The sequence below is a fragment of the Chionomys nivalis genome, chromosome 3 (genome assembly GCF_950005125.1).
Source record: "Chionomys nivalis chromosome 3, mChiNiv1.1, whole genome shotgun sequence".
In the NCBI taxonomy this organism is placed as follows: domain Eukaryota; kingdom Metazoa; phylum Chordata; class Mammalia; order Rodentia; family Cricetidae; genus Chionomys; species Chionomys nivalis.
Genome location: NC_080088.1, coordinates 48712435 through 48736490, shown reverse-complemented (window position 1 = coordinate 48736490; position 24056 = coordinate 48712435). Strand labels below are relative to the sequence as shown.

The window sequence follows — 24056 nt, the reverse complement described above, 5'->3', positions numbered from 1 at the left end:
AGACGTCGCAAATACAAGAAGTCTAAAAACTGTGCATTGTAACTGTCTTCTTGTTCTTCAAAGAATTATACCTGCTGGTTCTGTCTGATAGATGTAATCTCCTCTCATTATACATGTGCTGACCAGAAACCATGGAGGAATTTTGCCATATCAGCTTCCTTAACTCTCTTGCTCATGCTATCTACAGTGCTTTTCAGAATGTAGTTCAAGCCCGCCTTCTGTATTCTGTGTAACTGATGCTTGAACTGTGCATATTCATACTAGAAATTCCCTAGTGGTTTCCCATATCACTCAAGAAATAATCCAGAAGATCTGGTCACTGCTCCTTTGGTGGCTTCATTGCACTTCTTGCACTCACTGTACTCAGTTAACTTGAATTGTTCTTTGCATCTCTCACTTTTTAAAGTCTTTGCTACAGTGTTACCTTAAAGCTGTCTTCCATCACCCTTCTGTCTCATCTGCCCTGAAGTGAACCTTCTTGTCGTGCTTCATTCCCCTCCAAAGGTCTAGTTAACATATGTATGTGTGTGATTTTACTTCCTTAATATTACTTCTGAATCAGGATATAGAACTCATTAAAAACTGGGATTTCTCTGCTCCAGAAGTGTTCCCAGTACCTAGAAATGTGCCAGGCCCAAAGTATATGTTTCATACATATTGATGAATGCAAGAATGATTGGTTTTCTCAATGTTTGTATGTGGCACAAGTTTCTCCTAAGAATAGAACCTCAGAGTTCATCTTTTCTAGTAATGAAAAAAGGACATTCTTTCCCATTGTCAGAATATTTTAGTTTGCAGTATATAAAGAGTGATTTAGTTCACTTTATTATTCCAATATTCTGTTTAAGTAATTGGGGGAAATCTCTGTGAGAAGCCCTTTTTATTAGAAGTTTGACATTGATATGATATTTATCATTTTAAAATAATTTTGATTATTCATTCAGAATGTGTTTCTTGGAGCCTACTGGAGTTGATGAGATACACAAATTTCAGTAAACCTCTTAAAATTACTCTAAATTCTTGGCATCCTTGGTAGACTCTTTAATGATCTTTGGAGTAATTTAATTTGGACATAAACTTTTTATTTAAAGAATATTTTCATATACTTACCTTATAAATGTTGACATTTGAAAGAAAGTGGGACCTGATATGTGTAAGTTGGTTGTAGATGAGAGGTAAAAATTGATATCAGATAATATTAAAGAATATATGACCAAATTTGTGAGACGTTCTGTACTTCTGCAGGCGGGTGAGAAACAAGTGAACCGCTACTTCTTTCTTCATACTTCCTCGACCCTGTAATATAATCCTCAGTGCATATGCACAGATGCTTGCTTTTGAAGAATTAATCCAGTCTGGTTATGGTATGTGGTATTTTAGTTTCTCTTCAGCTGCAAGTTTCCAGATGCCTTGTATCTGGGGACATGAAATACTGACTGACTTTTCAAACATACAAGAATATGCAAAAGTTACTTTTTTTGTGGTTGTAGTGCTTTCATGGGTCAACAGGTACTCCTCTGTCTGAAATAATAGTACATTCAACTTAATTAATTAGCTAATGGTACACAACTTAGCTTGTAAATCACGAAGAGATATACAGCAGAAATAGTGTATTTTAGCATGGTTTTCCTGCCAGAAGCACCTATGACAAAGCTAGCATTCTTGGTAGGAAAATTGTTTGCTGTTCCTTAGACTCATATTCTAAACTTATAGATAATGATAAATTTTAAGAATTAAGGTATTTCTTAGTAAACCTTTGTGTGTTTCAAGGACTCCTCTGTTCTTTAGTTAAATCTAGCTTCATGTGAGAAAACAGGGACAGAGAGTGGGTTTACTGTGTGGCAATGGGGGCTTCTTTTCTGGGGAAAGAGGTGTTTGGCTTAAGAACTAGAACAGAAAATCTGTTCCTCCACAATTTCTATGTTCCAAATGAGAAAATCTTACTCAGAAGTTTATAATCTGTGGGTTTAATCCAGTAATGGAAACGTGTAAAAGTCTTACTTGGAAGGAAGCAAAAACCCTATTCCCAAACAAAAGTACTATAATTTTTAACCTCACAGAACCTTAAGGAAAGCCAGAGGGTACTGTTTGATGGGTAGTGCAGAGCCTGCTCAGAGGTTTAAGACTTTAAGCAAAGAAACACCAAAATTAATCTTTATATGTGTACTGCTATCCATTTCATCAAGATAGTCAGATGATTTTTTTTCTCCTGCATTTAGTCTGTCCTGACTCCTTATGGGGCAGTGAGCCACTAATAGAACAGACACAAGTAGAAGTTTAACATTACATGTACTTGGGGATTACTTTTTCTGACCATGAGTATCAGTATATGAGACTTTTTCTTGATCTCTTTTTTTTAAATCTTTGTTGTCAAACAGAGTTTTTATTTTAAGTACTATTGTGTGAATGGAGACTTTTCTCCATCTCACCCAGACCCACTGGACTGATTTCTCTCACCTCTGGTCCCAATAACCACTTATAAGATAAGCACTCAAAGACTTAAGCTTAATTTTAATTTTTTGGCCAATATCTTAGGCATATTACTATCTCTCACTTGTAAATTAACCCATTTCTACTAGTCTACATCACTACATTGCTGTGTTTTACTTGTGATGCTTTGGCATTTTACTCCTTTGGCAACTACATGTTGTCTCCCTGATTTTGCCTTCTTTTTCTCCATATATTTTTCTTGATTTTCCGCCTGGCTCTATTCTACCTGGTTACTGGCTAAAGCAGCTTTATTCATCAACTAGTGAGAAAGACATATTCACAGCATACAGAATATCATCTTCCCTCTTTTATCTAATTTAAAAGAAAGGTTTAACTTTAACATATTGTATTTAATAAAACAGTTATTAAGCAAGAATTACAGATAGAATACCTAGTTTATATTTGACAAAATTAAGGGACTCTATCTTATTATTAATTTAAAGTTTCATATCTAATTTATCTTTTATCATAACTAGGAAACCTATAATTATAACTATTTTGTCTTCAGCTCATCAAAGACAACAGAAGGATATAATACTACCTAAGTAAACAGGACGTGCATTATAAGCAACTTTTAAAACTCTAGAAATGACAGAGCTGTCTGGCTGTCTGGACAGTCACCCAAAGTTTTTCTGTAATGTTGGGGCAACCATTTTCAGCCTATAGGCCTAGAGTGTCTGGCAGACTTTGTAATGAGGTGATATAGGATTCCCCTCTGTATGCTATGATTACCGTTGATTAATTAAGAAACTGCTTTGGGCCTATAGCAGGGCAGAACAAAGCTAGGCCGGGAAAACTAAACTGAATGCTGAGAGAAAGAAGGTGGAGTCAGAGGGAGCCATGTAGCCCCACCAGAGACAAACGCCCATTGAAATTTTGCCGGTAGGCCATGAACTCATGATGATGTACAGATTAATGCAGATAGATTAATTTAAGATATAAGAATTAGCCAGAAATAAGCTTAAGTGATGTGCCAAGTAGTGATTTAAATAATATAGTTTCTCTGTGATTATTCTGGGTCTTAAGTGGCTGAGACTGAACAAAAGGCCTTCTACAACAGTGAAGCAGGAAGTTTGTAACTGTCCTGCCTATATTGACAGTTTGTCAGTTATTTTCCTCTGTGTCCTATAGAATGTCTGGAAGAATCTCCTATGAATCAGGAATACTGAAGGACTGTCCCATCTTCAAGTTCAGCAGTCACTTTCCCCTGGGTCCTGCATGTCCAGTTTATATAGCATATAGTCAAGCAGTTCAGGCAAGAGCAGTCTCTTGCCCAAATGACTAGCCTTGCCACACAGAAGGCAATCTCTAACAAATTTCTTCAATGCTCATCACCCTCTTTGAAGTAATAGGAACTGCCAGGAGCAAGTGTCTCACATTGAAAAAATTTTAAATTATTAAAATATCTTAAATGCCATATTCTGTAGGTCTTTGAAGGTTTTGAAGGTTACCTTTCCATTTCAAATATATCTCTGCATATCTAGAAAACCTAACGAACATGTCTATAAGTTTGACTATTATAGATGACTAGTATATTTTTAAATGGACTGCATAAGCATAATACTTTAAACAAGAGTAGAAATAAACATGTAGTATAACAAAATTGACATTAAATTTGTGTCAATATACAAAAATCTTATAAACAAGAATAGAAACATATATACAGTATACCCTCTCCCTCTCTCTTTGTCTATGTAAGTAAAAGCCAAATTTGCTATGCAGAGCTCTACACAGCTTGGAGACACTTATGTATGCACCATACTGTGCTCAAGCCCAAATGATGATGGCGACTGTTTTGCAAACTTTATTATTGGGAGGTTTTGTTTTCTTAGAAGTTAGCTTTTTCTTTGACAGAAGACAGGCAATAAGTGTTCATTGTTACTAAATTTCCTTTTTTTGGTATCAAATGAGAAAATTATGTCAGCTTTCATTATTATTAGTCAAAAGTATCTTTATATTCTTGAAAAAAATTCAACTGTGTATCATATTTTATGTGTAAAATGTAGAACTTAATGTATCATAATGATATGTGCATTTATTGTAAAAAACCTTTTTATTGAAAAATTTTAGTATGACTTATTCTGATTGTGATTTTACCTTCCCCAGCTCCTCCCAGATCCTCCCCACCTACCCACCCACCCACTCAAATCCTTACCCTTTCTTTCCCTCATTAAGATACAAACAGTCATCTTAAAACAAATAATAATAAAATGAAATTAGGTTAAAAACATACCAGAATGGGACAAAGTAAACAAACTCCAAAGAAAAAGAGCCAAAGAAAAAGCTCAGGAAACACAATAGACACTGAGACAAGACACATGTACACATACAGGTATTCCATAAAAATAAAAAAACTGAAAACCATAATATGTATGGAAAGGACCTGTAAAGAAAAGTTAAAAAACAAAAACAATTGAAAAAATAAGTGGCAAAACATTATGAGACAAAGAACCTTCAAAGGTGCCGTTGAGTTAGTTCTGTGTTGGCCATGTGTTATGGGGCATGGGGATTGGCCTTAAGAGTGTTTGTTTCCTCAGTGAGAGACTCTAATGAAGAAAACATATATATATATATATATATTTTCATTTGTGAGTGGTTATCAATTGGAATTAGCTTCTGGATTAGGAATGAGTGTTTATATTCACTTCTTCTCAGTGTTGGGACCCCATCAGACCCAAACTTATAGAGGTCCTTTGCATGCTGCCACTGTCTCTATGAGTTCATTTGTACATACATATTTGATACCTTGGAGTCCTTTATGTTCCTCTGGCTCTCAGAATCTTTCCATCTTCTCTTCCTTAGGGTTTCTTGAGTCCTGAGGGGGAAGGAATTGATGGAGATCCATTTAGGATTGAGTATTCAAGGTGTCTTACTCTGTATTCACTATTGTCCAGGTGTGACTCTCTGTATGTGTTCCATTTCCTGCAGGAGGAGGTTTTTCTGATGATGGCTCTATTCTTTCTGATGACTGAGCAAAACCCTGATCTATGAGTATAGTAGAACATTTTGTTCTACCATTTATTGCTATGTTCCTTGGCAAAGCAGTGGTATTTGATATTCCCCTAGTCCCTGGCTTGGCTACCCAAAGGTTGGGAAAGGGTTCGATTTCATGGAGTGGGTCTTAAGTCCAATCAGATATTATTGGTTGGGTAGCTCCACTATTACATTTGAGAATCTTGCAGATGGAACATCATTGTAGATCGAAGGATTTGTAGTTGGGTTGGTGTTTACCTTTTTGCCTTTGTGCACACAGAATCCCTTCTGGTGCCGTGAACATTAGTCCATAGGAGTGAAGGCTCTAAAGTAAGTGCCAGCTCTCCTTTTCTCTTTAAGAGTTGTGGAGCCTTACTGTCAGTTTGTGGATCGGAACCAGTAGCCCTGACAGTGGCTTGGGTTGTTTGGCCAACAACTGATTAGATGTAACCCCATTCCCAGAACTGGAGGCTTTGTTTGGTAATGAGAGAGATGTCCAGTTGCTTCTGTCTCCCCGTTATTTAACAATTCCATTTAGATGACCTTCAATTATGTATATATTTTAGGATTCTACTATATTAAACTTCCATATGACTTCTCAAATGGCCCTTAGTTTTAGCTGTCCCTCCCTCACCCACTTGTTCCCTTCCTTTCCCATCTGATAGTCCTGTTTCTGTCTTACAGTCAAGTCAATATTCATGATACTTTTTCATGAGTTTGCATAATTTCTGGCTTAGTGCCTGACTTTACACTACTTCATACTAAAATACCTTTGAATACTGTACATCTTGATGTAGTTACTTTTGACATTTCGAGTCAATAATGAGTGATGATGAATTGAGGGGTTCTTGATAACGAGCAATGGTTTAAAGAACACCAAAACATTTTCTTTTGTGGTTGCTAAAGTTAGTGTTATAAATCATTGGTTTCCTCCTATAAACAATAAACATTAGTCCCTTCCTATAGTCATCTGTTAGAAGGTCCTTTTTCCATTTTATTGACTTTTTTCCAATATTTCCCCCCCGAAAAGAGATAATATTGTTTAAGACTGTTGTCTAGTCCTGATTGAAGAAAGCTGTGGGCTATGAGAGTCATCAGGCTAAAGGCCAGCCTTTCTACGTAGCGGGCCTTGTCAAGACAAAACAGCAAAAAAATAGTGTTTGAATAAAATTTAATGCATTTAAAAAATTATTTTCATTCCTTCTGCACTTGTATATTCATTTAAAATGTTAGAAATGTTTTCTATTTCCGTCCATTTGCCTGCAAACTTCAGGAAGCCATTGTTTTTTACTGCTGAGTAGTACTCTAATAAGTATATATTCCATACTTTCTTCATCCATTCTTCCATTGAAGGGCATCTAGGTTGTTTCCAGGTTCTGGCTATTACAAACAATGCTGCTATGAACATAGTTGAGCATATACTTTTGTTGTATGATAGGGCATTTCTTGGGTATATTCCCAAGAGTGGTATTGCTGGGTCCAGGGGTAGGTGGATCCCGAAATTCCTGAGAAACTGCCACACTGTTTTCCAAAGTGGTTGCACAAGTTTGCATTCCCACCAGCAATGGATGAGTGTACCCCTTTCTCCACAACCTCTCCAGCAAAGGCTATCATTGGTGTTTTTTATTTTAGCCATTCTGACAGGTGTAAGATGGTATCTTAAAGTTGTCTTGATTTGCATTTCCCTGATCACTAAGGAAGTTGAGCATGACCTTAAATGTCTTTTGGCCATTCGAACTTCTTCTGTTGAGAATTCTCTGTTCAGCTCAGTGCCCCATTTTTTAATTGGGTGGATTAGCCCTTTGCGAGGGGTACACCCACACACTGAGACAATGTCAGGAACTCACCAAGGCCAGCTGGCCTGGGTCTGAAAAAGCATGGGATAAAACCGGACTTGCTGAACACAATGGACAATGAGGACTACTGAGAACTCAAGAACAATTGCAATGGGTTTTTGATCCTACTGCACGTACTGGCTTTGTGGGAGCCTAGGCAGTTTGGATGCTCACCTTACTAGACCTGGATGGAGGTGGGTGGTCCTTGGACTTCCCACAGGGCAGGGAACCCGGATTACTCTTAGGGATGATGAGGGAGGGGGACTTGATTGGGGAGGGGGAGGGAAATGGGAGGTGGTGGCGGGGAGAAGGCAGAAATCTTTAATAAATAAATAAATAAATAAATAAAAATAAAATGTTAGAAATGACATTGTTTTAAAGATGTTTTTGCAATTTATGTTTTGAGGACTTATTTTGGCTTCATAGTTTTTGTTGTTTCCTTGTCAGGTGGTGTGTGGTGAGCTCTCTGAGGGCAGTTTGTTTATGTTTTAAAACATTTACTGAGCAGTGTCTTCAGTACATTGATCAGTATTGGTCTCCTTCAGGACAATCGTGATTCTCTGGCATTTAGGAGAAGTTTGGTGTTATTTCATTTTAAACTTGCTTGTGAAATGTATTTTCACTCTGCTGAAAAAAAGACAATTTTATATTCATAGTAAATATTTCTTTAGTGTTTTCTTGAAATTGGTCTATCTCAAAAGATTGGGTTGTTTTTGTTTTTTTTTAGAGAGAATTTTAGCATTCCACAGGAAACTACCTTGATCTTAGATCTTAAACAAGTTATTTATTGTTACATTAAAAAATACCTAAAATTTGTTAACTATGAAATAACATCTACTCTTCTTTGGTTCAGTGGGGAGGGGCATCTAGACATGGTTCAGCTGCACCCTGCTTTAGACTCTCACAAAGCTGCAGTCAAGGTGGCAGCTACATCTGAAATCTCATGTGAAGTCTTGATTTTGGGAGAATCTGCCTCCAGTGTAGTTCCCTTTCTGCTGAGCTCACTGTTGAATGGTTTGATGGTCATTTGTATCTGACTTCCAGCTGGCCCCCATCCCAGCTCTTTTCAGGCTCTTATTGTTCAGGTGTGTGTGTGTGAGTACGTGGGATGGGTGGGTGGATATGTGTATGTGTGTAGAGAAAGAAGGAGAGTGACTGTATGTTAGCATACGTTTTCCATTATCAAAACTGTATTACATATGTTTTTGTTTTCTTTATAGGTGCCTTAGCTGGATCAGTTATCGTGGAGCCACATGTCACAGCAGTGTGGGGAAAGAATGTTTCGTTGAAATGTTTAATTGAAGTGAATGAAACTATAACACAGATTTCATGGGAGAAGATACATGGCAAAAGTACACAGACTGTTGCAGTTCATCATCCTCAATATGGATTCTCTGTTCAAGGAGATTATCAGGGAAGAGTCTTGTTTAAAAACTACTCACTTAATGATGCAACAATTACTCTGCATAACATAGGCTTCTCAGACTCTGGAAAATACATATGCAAAGCTGTTACGTTCCCACTTGGAAATGCCCAGTCCTCTACAACTGTGACTGTGTTAGGTAGGTATGCTTGAGTTGAGTTTGAGACTATGATATCCTATTGAGAATGTTTTCAATCATATAAAATGAGGATTTCTATAAATATGATTTAATTAAAAACATTCAGATATACATTCTCAAATTCTGTCTTAATGTTGTGTTTCTAGGCTCTCTTAATGTAAGCAAAGCCTTTGTGTACCTGCCTGTAACGCCACACAGTTTTGGCTCTTTTCATAATAGGTGGCACTGTAATAACGGATGTGATTTTCAGCTGGCCATGGTGACTCACACCAGTAATTCCAGCTCTTGAGAGCCTCAGGCAGGTTATTGCCATATAGTCCAGGTTAACTGGGGCTACAGAATGAAATCCTGTTCTTAAAAACTGAACTGCTATAACATTTTTATTACTTCAGTATTAAAATTTAGTGATGTTTTTGTTGTTTTTAGTTTTTCCTGCTTTTTTATTTGTTTGTTTGTTTTTCTCCAGTGACTCTCATTGGACTTCTTGGAACCTTTTGCCACTGTGTATTTCAGTTTTCCATAGTGGTTTTTATTACTGCTGTTGAAGACTTGTATACTTGTTTGAATCATATACTAGCTACCTAAATTGTTAGAGTTTAAGGTGGAACTAAACCTGTTAGCATTGTGGTAACTCCTGAAGTAGGATGTAAAGCAATCTGGAAATGTAGAGGAATACTGTGGTAGTCCCAGATCAGAGATAGAGGAGCAACCACAATCTGTAGCTGAGGTGGAGAAGCACCTCAGCTCCTCCTTCAGAAAGCCCCATTGCTCAGCTGGAGGAGCTAACACCTTCCCCAAGGCCTGTAAGAATTCTTTAGTAAGATTAAGTGAACATAGAATTCAAGACATATTTTATAAAGGAATGGTTGTTAGTCCTTAAATAATGGGTAGTTTGGGATTGACACATGGCCCTTCTACTGAATTGGCAGAGAACCAAATCTGAGAGGTATTAAAGTAAAGTTTCTTTAATTCTCAATTTTTGAATGTAAGAGCTAGAATTCTTTTTGTTGAGGACTCTTGTTTATTCATCATAGAGTGCTTTGCAGATCCATAAGCCCCAACCCATGAAATGCCAGTAACACTTCCTCATTTTAATGGCAATCTCTCATCACACAATTGATCTCTGGGAAAGTCTAGAATAGAAGGAGTTTAAATGGTTGAAACAGACTACTGAAAAAGTAATTTTATCAGTTGTGCAAAGCATTTGTATGAAGTATAAGACACTTTAAATCTGGAGCATCTGAAAATAACTTGAATGAATGGAAAAACTGTTGTTTCTACTGTAAAAGTAAATGTAAGCTTGTGCTCCTGCCCATCTGCTCTCAAGACCTTGGTGCTTAAAGTGTAGTACATAGGCCAGCAGCCTTGGTCTCACTTGGAAGTGTGTTAGACACAGCATTTGAGGCTTCTTTGTAGCTTATTGAATAGTATTCAATACTAGGTTTAGCAAGGTCGTAAGGGGTCCAAGGTGACAGAACAGGAAGATTGCTTAGCAGAGGGATCTATCTGTACAGAGAAGCCAACTGAAGGGATAAAACTACCAAGAAAAATAACAAGTACCACATTTTCTTTATCTATTCTTCTGCTTGAGGGGCATCTAGGTTGTTTCAAGGTTCTGGCTATTACAAATAGCACTGCTATGAACATAGTTCAGCAAACTATATACCCAACAGCTGTATTGCTGGGTCTTGAGGTAGATTGTTTCCTAATTTTCTGAGAAATCGCCTGATTTCCAAAGTGGCTCTACAAGTGTGCACTCCCACCAGCAATGGAAGAGTGTTCCCCTTACCCCAGTGTTTTTGATCGTGGTCATTCAGACAGGAATAAGATGGAATCTCAGAAGTGTTTTGATTTGCATTTCTCTGATGGCTAAGGATATTGAGCATTTCCTTAAGTGTTTTTCAGCCCTTTGAGATTCCTCTGCTGAGAGTTCTCTGTTTAGGTCTGTACCCCATTTTTTATTGGATTATTTGTTCCTTTAATGTCAAGTTTCTTGAGTTCTTTGTATATTTTGGAGATCAGTCCACTGTTTGATGTGGGGTTGGTGAAGGTTATTTTCCCAATCACAGTGGTAAAAAATAATATCTTGAAATTTGCAGGCAAATGGATACATCTGGGAAAAAAAATATATTTAGTGAGGTAACCCAGACCCAAAAAGACAAATATAGTATGTATAGGTGGATTTTAGACATAAAGCAAAGAAAAAAATCAGCCTATAATTTATAACCCCAGAGAACCTAGACTACAAAGAGGACTCTAAGAGAGACATACATGAATGCAATCTACATGGGAAATAGGAAAAGACAAGATCTCCTGAGTAAATTGGGAGCATGTTTGGGAGTCATGGGAGATGGTAGAAGCAGAGAGGGGAGGAAAGTAGGGAGTGGAACAAAATGTAGAGCTCAATAAAAACAATTCTAAAAAAGTAAATAATATCATTCAAAATTGACTTTAAACATATATGTTTCTCGAGGAAAAGAAAGCTTTAGTGCGTATATAAGTTTTTCAGACCAGCTCTTTAACTGGGGTGTTTGGAACCCCAAAGTATATAGTGAGGAGCATGATTGTATTAATACTGGGAGGAGACGACGGCATAGAAATAACCTTGTACTGAAAGCTGATTCATCCTGAAGAAACATTGTGATGCCCAGAGGAGATTTAGAACTTCTACAAGGGAGAGATGGCTTCTTAGCCTTTGGGCTAAGATCAACTGAAGCAAGAAGCAAAGTCTCAAGTGTAATTCTGTCCAGTATGGAGTGTCTTACTTCATTTGCTTTGTATCTCAAAGATTCTCAGTTTCAGAGTAGTAGTAAACTCAAAGCAAGTCGTGTTTGAAGAGTCATAGACCCAGGCTATATAATTTAAGAACTTGAGAAAATCCTGGCCTGGTTAGTTTGTAGGAGCTTGGCCAAAAGAAAGATATTTTTTAAGGGAATATCTTTAGTCTCTAAGTATTTCTACATTAATAATTCAGATAATAGTCCTCTGCTTGAGGACTACCAGTCTTACTGTTATTCTTCCTGCGGGGTTGGAAAGGAAACACGAGACACGCGGGGTTCCACGTGGGTAAACTTTAATGGGGGGGGAACAACAGGTAAGGGACTGGGGTGAAGAAAAAAGAGAGGGCGGGTTAAGGCGTCCCCGGTTTTTAAGGGGGACTCCCGGTGTGTCTGGGAGAAAATGTCCTGCACATGCTTGGCTTCCCATTGGGCTGCTGGGATTTGTAGTCCAGAGGAATCCAGGTGCGTCTAGGAGAATGTCCTGCGCATGTTCGGCCTTGTCTCTAAAAGGAACAACACTTACAAGTAACGGGGGCGGGGGGGGGGGGGGATATGTTTCAGTCTTCAACTCCTTGTACAAATAAGACCACAGAAACACTCCTGTCTGGGGTATGGCTCACTTGGTACAGTGCCTAGCATAAAGGGGTTTTGACCCCCAGCTCTATGTAAATTTGCCACAGCATGGGGGCACATTCTTATAATTCCTGCATTCTAGAGGTGGAGGCAGGCAAAGTGAATCTCATTTATATCAGGATACAGAGTGAGTCTGAGCCCAGCCTTGGATGCCTTAAAAAATGCCCAAATGGATCTACACAAACAGAAGATGCTGGCAATACCAGAAATTTTTAAACAGTATTGCTTGTAGCATTTGGGGAAATTCATTAATCTCTAAATTTATAAAAAAAAAATAGAAATCACATAATATTTTGCCTCAAATAGGAGAAATAGGGTATTTCTTGGTACATAGTTAACCGTCAAAGTAAATAAAAACAGATAGCTCAATACATTTGGATTAACTTTTTCAAAATGGACTGGTGATGATAAAACTCAGCCACAGAGCATGTGTCTAACATCCATTCAGAGGACCTTGGTCCAGCACCTGAACATCTCAAACGAAACAAGACACGGAGCAGAAGAAAGATAAGCTTGAGACTGATAGAAAATAATCTGTGCTACATCTAACTTAGGAGAAACTATTTTCCAAGATTTATGTCCATACCAGTTAAAAGGGGGAAATAAAAATACCTCACCTCAAAATACATTTGGCAGAAAAGGAAATTGAAAATGACCCTACAGCATATGTGATACCCTCCACCTTCATTCATAACTTGAGAAATGTAAATCTTAATGATGCATCATGACATGCGAGGTTGGAATACTGAATAGTTTAATAACATTAGCTGGTGAATATATGGATACATATCTTAAAGATTGCAAGTTAATTGACACCTTAATTTTTTGGGTAAAATTGAAAATAACCAGGATAGAAGCAGTTCTAGTTTGGGGACAAATCAGAGGAAGTTGTTTATAAATACACCAAGATATGTATATGAATGAGTTATAAAAATAGAGAAAAACCCTAGTGTCATCTACCAGTAATAAATTCTGGTATAAATGAATGACTTATTGTATAAATAAGTTCTATGATAATAACATTCCACATGGATCTAAATCATGGGAAAATGAATAGTTGAAGTGAATTTAAAATAATAAAGCTAAAGAAATGAATCTGTTGACTCAAAGAAAACATGATGCTAGGCAGTAGTGGCACATGCCTTTAATCCCAGCATTTGGGAGGCATTGGCAGGTGGATCTGAGTTCAGCTTAGTTTACAAGAACTAGTTACAGGGCAGGATCCAAAGCTACAGAGAAACCATGTCTTAAAAATAAAACACCGGAACATAGAATTAACAGCAGTTCTGTTATATACTCCAGGTACAGGTAAAGTAAGGCTTTCTGGTTTGGATTTGCCCTATTGATTCTTTTGAGAAGATACTTAAAAATTCATTTACCAGGTTTGAGTTATGGTTCCACATTAAAGTTGATAGGGTAAGACACAGAGAGACAAGGAACTTACAAGTTGCTCATATTTTTAGTTCATATGGTGGTGGTTACGTGGATATTTGCTCTGTATATGCATTATGTATGTTTCTTTCCCCTTCCCTTGGTTTCTTTTCCTTTTGCTTGAAGAAATACTTAAGGAAATATTAATAGCCTTTAAGGTAAAATAGAGAGCAATAGTAGCTAGGTATGAATTAGAGACAGACAAAACTAGTGACTTATTTAAAGGCTATTTGCTTTAAACTTCACTTAGAATGAAGTAATATATACATACATATAATGTATTTAATGTATAAAGCTATTTTTATTTCGGAAGTAATAACATTAATATAAAGATCAGGGTCATAGAAATCTTTTAATTTGATTATATTTCACTCATCTCAAAAGGTGAAACTTTATCAGGACAGCCATCTTTGTGATGATAATATAAAACTTAACCTCCTATTCCAGGTATGCAGTTGATGTTGGCATTACTTAAAATATACTTGTATGATTTTATTTGTATTTGTCCCTAAGACTATAATTATTTCTAGAAATTGTAAATACTTTATTAATTGAAGTACATTTTTTTTTCATTTTAACAGTTGAACCTACGGTGAGCCTGATAAAAGGGCCAGACTCTTTAATTGATGGAGGAAATGAAACAGTAGCAGCCATTTGTATAGCAGCCACTGGAAAACCAGTTGCACGTATTGACTGGGAAGGTGATCTTGGTGAAATGGAATCTACTACAACTTCCTTTCCCAATGAAACAGCCACGATTGTCAGCCAGTACAAGCTCTTTCCCACGAGATTTGCTAGAGGAAGGCGAATTACTTGTGTTGTCAAACATCCAGCTTTAGAAAAGGATGTCCGATACTCTTTCATTCTAGACATCCAATGTAAGTACTCACCAGGGTCTGCTTACTAGACATCCAGTGTCTACACCAGTGTCTACGTTCAGCTTAAGCTACATACCGCATTTTCTCCTGTAGTCAGAGTTCTTCGTCAAATCGCCTTTGGTTTGAGTACTGAGTATGCAGTGATGCTCAACTAAAAGTTGAGGCTTTAAAGGAAGCTAACCTTAAGGAAGCTGTGGAAACTTGTACCTCAGATGTGTACTACTTAAAAGACAAACAACTGCATTGTGTTTAACTGGGCTGCTGACCCTGCCCCTGGGTCCTACTGTTTTCAGTAAGAATCCTTTACTTGGGTAGTAATGGTGCACACCTTTAATCCCAGAACTGAGTAAACAGAGGCAGGAAGGGGTCTCTGAGTTCCAGGTGAGCCCAATGTACAGAGCAAGTTCCAGGATAGCCAGGGCTACACAGAGAAAACCCTGTCTTGAAAAACAACAACAAAAAAGATTATCTTTTACTTTATAGGTACATTTTAGCTAGTTTGAAAATCTTTCTTCAGTATTGTTCTAAGCTGATCTTACTGATACTATAATTATTATGTAGTTAAAATATTTTAAAGCTATGATTTGGAATAGTAAGAAACTATATACGAGAGTCCTAGCTGCCTCCTTTGTACTGAGGAGTTCTCATATTTTCATGCGTACCCGCATTTCACTTTTCATCAGTTTCTGGTTTTGATGCATTGTGATTTGTTTGAAATTTTAAATTTTTGAGTAAAATTGGTTGTTGCTTTCTTTCAAGAGTGACTTAACATTAGGCAGATTGGAGATAACAACAGCAAGTGTTTAGGTCTGCTATCATTTTCATACATGCAGAATGAAGTCATCTATGCTGGGGTTTTGAAGTTCTGTTGTTTTTACTTTTTGGTGAAATGCCATGCTTAGGGGTTTAGATTACACTACTCATTACAATTAAAATTGATTATGCTGTGCATATACTAAAGACCCTTTTGGCTATAGTGAATAGTTTGTTTTGTTGCCATTGAAGCTCTAGATATTTATTGTACTTGTATATAGTCTCAAAAAGTATGTGCCGTAGCTCTATATTTACAGTGAATATTACTTAATTGTAATGTGAATTTACTCCTCTTAGATTAAACATCCTTTTCCAGATGGTTATATAAGGAACTTGGTACTAAGGCAGTACCTACATACCACGTCTCCATATTTAATTAAGTAATGTACTATGTTTGTTTTGTTTATGAGTCTACTCTTTTATAATAGGAGTTATGAAGTCTTACATTCAGCATCCTTGCTAAATAAAGCCATAGGTGATTTTATCTGATATTGAATTCCATCCATCCATCCACCCATCCATCCATTCATTGTCTTAGTCAACTACTGTTTACTGGATATTGTCTTCCCAGGTGATTATGTTGAAAATAAGGAAAAATAAATTCCATTCTTCTAAAGGTTACCTATTGCATTAATGTTTTTTTATTGTATAGTGAATGTACTCCTAACAAAGGATGATTGTGTTTGCATTCATTGATTTTTTCCAGATGCTCCTGAAGTTTCAGTTACAGGATATGATGGAAATTGGTTTGTGGGAAGAAGAGGTGTTAACCTCAAATGTAATGCTGATGCAAATCCTCCACCCTTCAAGTCCGTGTGGAGCAGGTAATACAGAGTTAAATGCACAGTAGCCAATTGTTAAAAGGAGAAAGGTATTCTGAATGCATTAAGATTAATTTTAATCAGTGTATTGTGTAATTAAATTAATAGCTGAAGAAATTAAGCAAAAGGTTTCTCAGTCTTTTTCTACCCTCTTGCTATCTCTCACCACCCTGTCCTAGCATTTCTGTTCCTTACTGGCAGCAATGTTAGAGACTTTAGCTTTTTTCTTTTTTTCCCTCTATTTGCTATCATAGGTCTGATGAAAGCTAGCTCATAGAGAGGAAGCTTCTACTTCAGTTTCACCTTGATTTCTCTGTACCCTATAATTAGGGTGTGTGATATCTTCAGCAGTAGATCTAGTCTTATCTAATTCTGGTAGACAACCAGGAAATGGCAAGAAGTTATATAGTTTGGCCCCTCTAGTGCCTAGCTAAGTAGTGGCTTATAAAGAGGCATCTCCTATCTAGTGCTGTTGTGGCTTTTAATGATCCTGGCTTTTAAGAGCAGCACTGTCCACGCCCTGCAGAATGGCACCCTTCAAACTCTAACTCTTGTTTTTGGCCTATGTTTAAATTTAGCGAGGCTCCCTATGGCCTTTTCATATATACTTCACTGAGATTACCCATTCCTGTCATTGAGATTACTCCCTTCCTCTTGCCTCCCTACATCCCCTACCCTAACTTTCAACTTTCCATCTCTAGTATTCTTTCTGTCTACTTGCATATCACTCACGTTCTGCTACACCCCTTCAGCACACCCATCCCAGTGGCCCTTTTTGACTGGCTTCTGCAGGTACTCCAGATTAAACACAAATCTAAAGATTTAGTACTAGGGTCTATAAATGAGACATAACATGGAGTTCTTTGTTTCTGGTCCTGGGTTATCTCATTCATAATTTTTTCTAGTTCCATTTACTTGTAAGTCTTATTTCCTTTACAGCTGAATAAAATTATATTGTATCTGTCCACTACATTTTTATTATCCATTTATCAATATTCCTTGTCTTAGCTGTTGTGAATAGAGCATTATTTAACATTGTTGAATAGATATCATTGTAGTAAGTTATAAGTCCTTTGAGTATATTTCTAACTGGGTGATATGATAATTCTGCTCCTAGCCCTTTGAAGAACTGATTTCCATAGTATCTTCATTGCTTTGCACTTCCACTTACAGTGAATAAGTGCTCTCCTCTTCTGACATCCTGGACAATATTTGTTGTCAATTGATTTCTTTTACATTTTATTTATTGGTTTTTATGTGTGTGTGCTTGCATGTGTATATTATTTTCATATAGGAGCCTATGGAGGCCAGTGAAGGGCATTACAATCTTCTGGATCTATAGACAAGTAGACAGTTGTGAGGGACTATATGGGTGCTAGGAACCAAGCACAAGTCTTGTGCAAGAGCAACAAATCCTTTTAACTGCTGAGCCATTTCTCCAGCCCTTCATTTGATTTCTTGATGATAGCCATTCCAGTAAAATAGACTTTCAAAGTAGTTTTAATTTCCCTAATCACTAACAGTATCTAACTTTTAAAAATGTCTATTAGCCCTCAGTATTTCTTTTGTTTTTCCTTTGAGATTTATCTGTTTATATTGTTAGTGTCATCTCTATGGTAAATACATCTCTATGGTAAAACACTGACCTCAAGTAAATTAAGGGAAGAAATGGCTTATTCCCATTTACGGATCACAGTCCATCATTGAGAAAAGTTGGGACAAAAATTGAAGCAGAAAGCTAACTTTTGTGTGCAGCCCAGGTCCATCTACCTAAGGATGGTAGTGCCCACAGTGGGGTGGGTTTTCCTATATCAATTAATAGTCAATTAAATGCCAAAGCATCTCCCCATTCATGCCCATAAATCCAGTCTGATCTGAGCAATCTTTCAGTTGTGAGTCTTTTCTTATGGGACTCGGAGCTTTATCAGACTGGTAGATAAAGCAAACTAGGACTTAGCTCCCTCTATAGCCTATTTTTAAATTAGATTCTTTTCTTGATGTTTTATTTTCTTATGTGTGTATTGTATACATTAACTCTGTAGACAAGTAGCTGGCAAAGATTTTTTCATTCATTGTATGGACTTTTCTTTGCAGTACACAAACTATTTCATGAGGTCTGATTTGTTAGTTCTTGGCTTTGTTTTTTAAGAGACTCAAATTGTGTTTAAGAAGGCCTTGCCTATGGCTGCATCTTGTAGCACATCAGCTTCCTTTCGCTCTAACATAATGGTTTTATGCTGAGATCTTTCATCCATTTAGAGTTGTTTTTTTGTGCCAGGAGAGCTCTAGAGATGTAGTTTCCTCTGCAGTGAGTGGTGTTGAATACAGGCTCCATGACTGCTCAAGGTTCTGAGACCAAGTAATAGTTGAGTGCTCAACCCTGGATGGGACATTATAGCACCCATCAAATGCTCGAGCAATATTTTGAAGAGTGGGAGGGAAATAAAAAGCAGGAAGATGGGGAGAGAGCTGTGAAGTATTGTCTTCTGTCCCTGACACAATCAGTGCAGGCTGTGGCAGCCTCTAGTGACGCTGCACTAGATTTGACCTGTCTCCAGCCAATAGTTGTTCATGAAGGGACTCATAGGACCCAACCCCTGCTTTTTGAACTGTTGGATATCCTGTGTTCTGGGGAGAGGGATGAAATGTGTTGTCTTCATTTAGGTACCCACAGATGAGCCCACTAGGTTCCAGGGAATAGTTCTAAATCCATGGTCACACCAATAACCTTGGTCAACTCAGTGTGACACAAAAAGACATGAATAGGAAAAGCAACTCTTCAAGGGTCAGGCAAAAAGGGTTTGGAACTTCAGAGATGTTGAGGATAACAGTTATCAGCAAATATATATGCAACATATATTTAATTGGTGAAATTGTGGAAGAAATTTAATAAAGGCTATGAAAATCTTCCTTCTCATTATGTTGACCTGTGTAACATACATAGATTAAATTTCTAAAGAAGTGGGTGCACTTAATGGGCTTGGATAGTTAAGGATGAAATAGTTGGAATCAAGTTTATATACATCCATAACTAATATCCAACACATAGGTAGTTTTATTGGCATCTTAAAAGTTTGACAGTTTAAATAATTGTCAGTGTTTGCTATTTTAAGCTATTTAAAATAACATCATGCTTCTTAAACATCTAGGTTGGATGGACAATGGCCTGATGGTTTATTGGCTTCTGACAATACTCTTCATTTTGTCCATCCACTGAATTTCAATTATTCTGGTGTTTATGTCTGTAAGGTGACAAATTCCCTTGGTCAAAGAAGTGATCAAAAAATCATCTACATTTCAGGTAAGCTCCTGCCTACTTCCAAGATGAGTTAAAGTAGTGCTATCATAATAATTACAGTGTAATATTGTGCAATCATTTATACTCAACAGCTTAGATTCACTGATAGTTTTAAGATAATACAAGACACATGAAAGTTATAGCATCTTAAATATGTATACACAGTAGCAGTTTTTTTAAAGAAGTGTCAACATGTGTATACAACAAATTCTGCACATTTCTTTGGTGCCATGCCTTTCTAAATGCTTTGGTGTTTAATTAATAAAGTGTTTTTGATTTTTGTTTTTTTTTTCTTTATTTGCCGCTCTGCATGTAATTGTCTGATAAATAAAATGGAATATTAACTTTGTTAGTTTGGCTTCAGAAATAACATTGTTTGCCATTGGAAATGAGACTGCCATTTTAGGTTAATGAGAGGTGAAGTAAGAATGCTACTGTGTTTTAATGATGTAAAATTTGGTATTTTTGGTCATTATTTTCAGTCCTGAAAGAGTTTGTTTTTCATATACTGTTTGTTTCACTATGAAAGTTTTGTTAATTTGGCTTAGTATAAATTTGAGCATTCACAGACTATATGAACAGAATCCACAATTTTTATTAATAGCTATAAATTACCCATGAAGTATTAATGTAGGAAAAATACATTAAATATTTGAGTAATTCCTAATGATCAGAAGGATATAGCAATCTTCACATCTAACACATGGAAAATGAGGATGATCAAAAGGAGGACTTTGAGATGAAGGTTTGTATTATGGAATGGATAGTTATAGCTCAGTCTCTCCAGCTGTATGAATAAATTATGGATTTTAGAAAGCATTGTGCTTATGTTTTCAGTGCAGTATGAACCTGTGCTTGTCCCCAGCACCACTGCAGGCTAGTGGCATGCTTCTGTCGATGTTCAACTGTGCTCAGGACATGGGTTAGTGTCTGGCATACAACAGGCTCCCATTTTCTTTTTGTATGATCCTCACAAGGAACATAATGCTGTGTAAATCCACATACAGCTCTTTAGTAACAGCACTTCAGTGGGAAGTTAATTAAAGTATATGAGTTGCTTTTTCCCCCAAGGACAAGCCAGTCAGTGTAAATTTAAATTATATTAAAAACTTAAATTTTAGTTTCCTGGAGAGTATTTTTACATTTTGTTCCTTTTACACAGCTTCCTGTGGGGCATTTGATCTTAGCTCAAATGTTACCATTTTATCTTTACATATCAGGTTCAAATTGGTCTTTTACATATGTATACTGAGTCCATTGGTCATAGCTAAACTTAGACTTCATTTATTTATTTTTATTTAAGAATTCTCCACTTTTGTTTCAGCTGCTTCTCTAGAATCATTAAATATATACAGAAATTGAGCAGGCATTTATAACTTACCTTGTTCAAAACCAAGGTCTGTCCCTTAATCCACACCTTTTTATCTTGTCCGTTCCTCCTTTCAGTGCTTGTGAGTTCTGTCATGGTCACTCAAGATAACAGCCCTTTTGACAACCTCCTTTCCACTCTTTGCCTTTGCTCACTCGGTCTTTCAGCAGACCTGTCTTAGCTCTCTTAGAGGTGAGGCAGCATGGAGTGTTATCCACTCTACACCTCTCCTGCTGTTACTGTTAGGATCCAGAACAACCAGGACGTTTTACCTAGAAAGCTGTTGATCTCCCTCTTTGGACCTGTCACCCTTCAGTCCTTAATCAGATAAGCAACCAGTCATCCTTTTAAAGAGTGCGTTAGATTATATCACTCCTCCTTAAAACCGTCCCTCAACTTTACTTACGCATGGTAAAAAAACAGATCTTCACAGTGATGGCTCCGCGTGTACTCTATGATGTCATGTCATCATCTGTGTTCCTTGCTCATGGTTTCATCACACGGGCCTCCATTTTCACTGAACATAACAGGTATGCTTCTGTCTGAGAGTTGGCTTTTTCTATTTCTGTACCTGAGTAGCTCCCCTCAGGTATCTTTGCAGCTTTCTCAAAATGTCATGTTTCCCAACAAAATCTCTCCTCTTTCTATGATTCTCCGTACCATTTTACTACCTCCTGTCCTCTGCCTTATCCTTGTTTTCGTACTTGTCAGTATGGTGTACTGTATATTTTTATCCATATGCTTATCTATTTTTTATCCCACTAGAAGTTAACTCTTAAGAGGGCATGGACTTGTATCCATTTTAATCATGACTATATTGCTGCCATGCCCAATAATCTGTGACATACAATAGCTTTTCATTACACTTTTGTTGTATGAGTGAAAAAAAATTAGATTTGGTAACACAGCAACCTTATTTTCGTTGGTTAGGGAACTGATAAAGAATCCTGTTTTAAAATTAAAATTTATTAAGCTTTATAAACTGGGGTGAAAACTTTAGGTAAATATAAAAAGTCAGTTCAGTTACCTCAAAGTAGTGCTGATGTTTACCAAGTAATCAAGAATTAGATTTTACCTTTCTCTGTGGAGTCTGAGGTCTGATTTCTGTGCGGGGGCCGTTGCTGCTTGTGCTGTGTTAGCATTCTAGATGTGCTGCTGCTTTTACAGAGCTGCTTTGTCATCAGCCTCCTGGGTTCTTTTTTTTTTTTTTTGGTTTTTCGAGACAGGATTTCTCTGTGGTTTTGGAGCCTGTCCTGGAACTAGCTCTTGTAGACCAGGCTGGTCTCGAACTCACAGAGATCCGCCTGCCTCTGCCTCCCGAGTGCTGGGATTAAAGGCGTGCGCCACCACCGCCCAGCTGCCTCCTGGGTTCTTATCAGGGTAAGAGGCTGTAATTGACGTAGTAAGATCTCAGCGTTAAGTGAACTTCTAAAAAATATGTAATCTTATGTCGAGTCAAAGTTTTGCTTAGAAAAATAGAGTTAACAACTCTGAAAATTTGAAGTTATTATTAATATCTTTATGTTTTCTCACATTAATGGCCATCAGGTTTTGAACAGAAGGCCATGGGCTCATGATTGCGGTACTCAGCTTAGGTTGCTGCACTGTATTCTAGCATAGTGTCACTCTCCTGGCTCTCAAGCAACTCTTAGGGTAAGGCTAGCTGAGTGCTGGAAATGGTACTTTTCTGGGTTGCTGTTTGTGTGTACTTTCACATAACTGATTCATTACTTCTCTGAAAATAGAACCACACATTGTGACGTTTCAGATCATCACCCCATGCTTAGCATTCTTACTCCTCTGTAAAGGTGAATGTCATATTATTGATTTTAGGATCCAGGCGTAAATTTTAAGATTTTTTTTTAGTTTAAACAACCTATATATAGTATAAAGAAATGAAAGTCAATATGTGTAATTTTTAACACTGTTACCACTAGGCTGACTTGTACCTTGTGGCTACAAGGACATTCTTGTATGTACTATATGTTGTACTACTTGACAAAACTAATTATAATTAGTTGGTGAAACAGACTTCAAAGGCCCTTCTTTTGGTAGCAATCTCAGAATCAACTGCAAATCTTTATCATCTTCTCATATGTCCAACCTTTAACAAAGAATATAAAGATGTCTGATTGAAACAATAAGGATGTTGATCACTATTGATAAGTAGCTGTTGATGATTATTAGAACCTTTGACTCCATGCATGAACTCTGATTCATTCTAGATTAAAATAAAAAGATAGGTCTGTTATATATTCTATATATTCACTGCTTAAAATGTACAATGAAGTGTTAACTCATTATGTGTATAACATGGCTATGTTACCTTTAACACTAGTTGAGAACAGTGAACTGAAAATTTTCTCAGGCCACTAATTTTTAAAAATTTTTGTTAGTTTTTTTTGAAATCTTTATTTTGTTAAATATGAGAAAATACAGATTTGTGTACATTTAAAGAACTTTGCAAGTTGAAATAAAAATGTCAAATTTTTAACAATATATTATAACACCATTAGTTTCATATTTTCTGCTTGGTTGTTGCACAGATGTATCCATTGCTCTAAGAAAACTAGGGCATCAGGAATTGTCATAAGCCTTGGAAATCTCCATGTATACAGACGAATATATATATTTAAATAATTATATTATATAAATATATATTAACATCATATATTTAAATAATTAATGTAGGCAGTTTGTATTTTTATTTCAATGTACTGGTACATTTCTTCTTGCAGTGTTATGTACTATTCAGTGACTTGGCCAACCCGTTACTCCCCTAAACATATAACTGGTCTCAGAAAGGAGTGTAGATGTTTGACTTATTTCTGTAGAACCTAAACTCATTGAAGCTAGACCACATGAAGCTTTTACTGCTTTCCACTGAACTGAATCCATCAATCTTACAATTGCTTCCTGCAGAATGAACTTGCTCAGCTAGAGAAGACTCTTACAAAGTCTTCCTAGATTCACATACATGTAGCATTTGATAGCACCCAGCAATAGCTTAAAACCATAGGAATAAGACTTCTATGGTATTTGGTGGTTTGTTGGGGTTTTTGTTTGTTTGTTTTTTGTTTTTTTTAATATTGTACTTGCTAAATTTTTACCACATTCTATACATATGGCATTCCGTGATGAAACCTGTTTCAGTAAGTACATTTCTTTAGCTT

At 36.8% G+C, this 24056-nt stretch overlaps 1 protein-coding gene across 3 annotated transcripts in view; it reads left to right on the top strand.

The window, feature by feature from the left end:
- Nucleotides 1–24056, top strand: part of Nectin3 (nectin cell adhesion molecule 3) — a 109965-nt gene that overhangs the window by 26655 nt on the left and 59254 nt on the right. For all 3 annotated transcript variants that reach the window (XM_057764179.1, XM_057764180.1, XM_057764178.1), the window contains exons 2-5: nt 8519–8860; nt 14286–14582; nt 16102–16219; nt 19366–19517. In XM_057764179.1, the coding sequence (XP_057620162.1) occupies nt 8519–8860; nt 14286–14582; nt 16102–16219; nt 19366–19517 (909 nt within the window). The remainder of the gene's footprint in view (nt 1–8518; nt 8861–14285; nt 14583–16101; nt 16220–19365; nt 19518–24056) is intronic.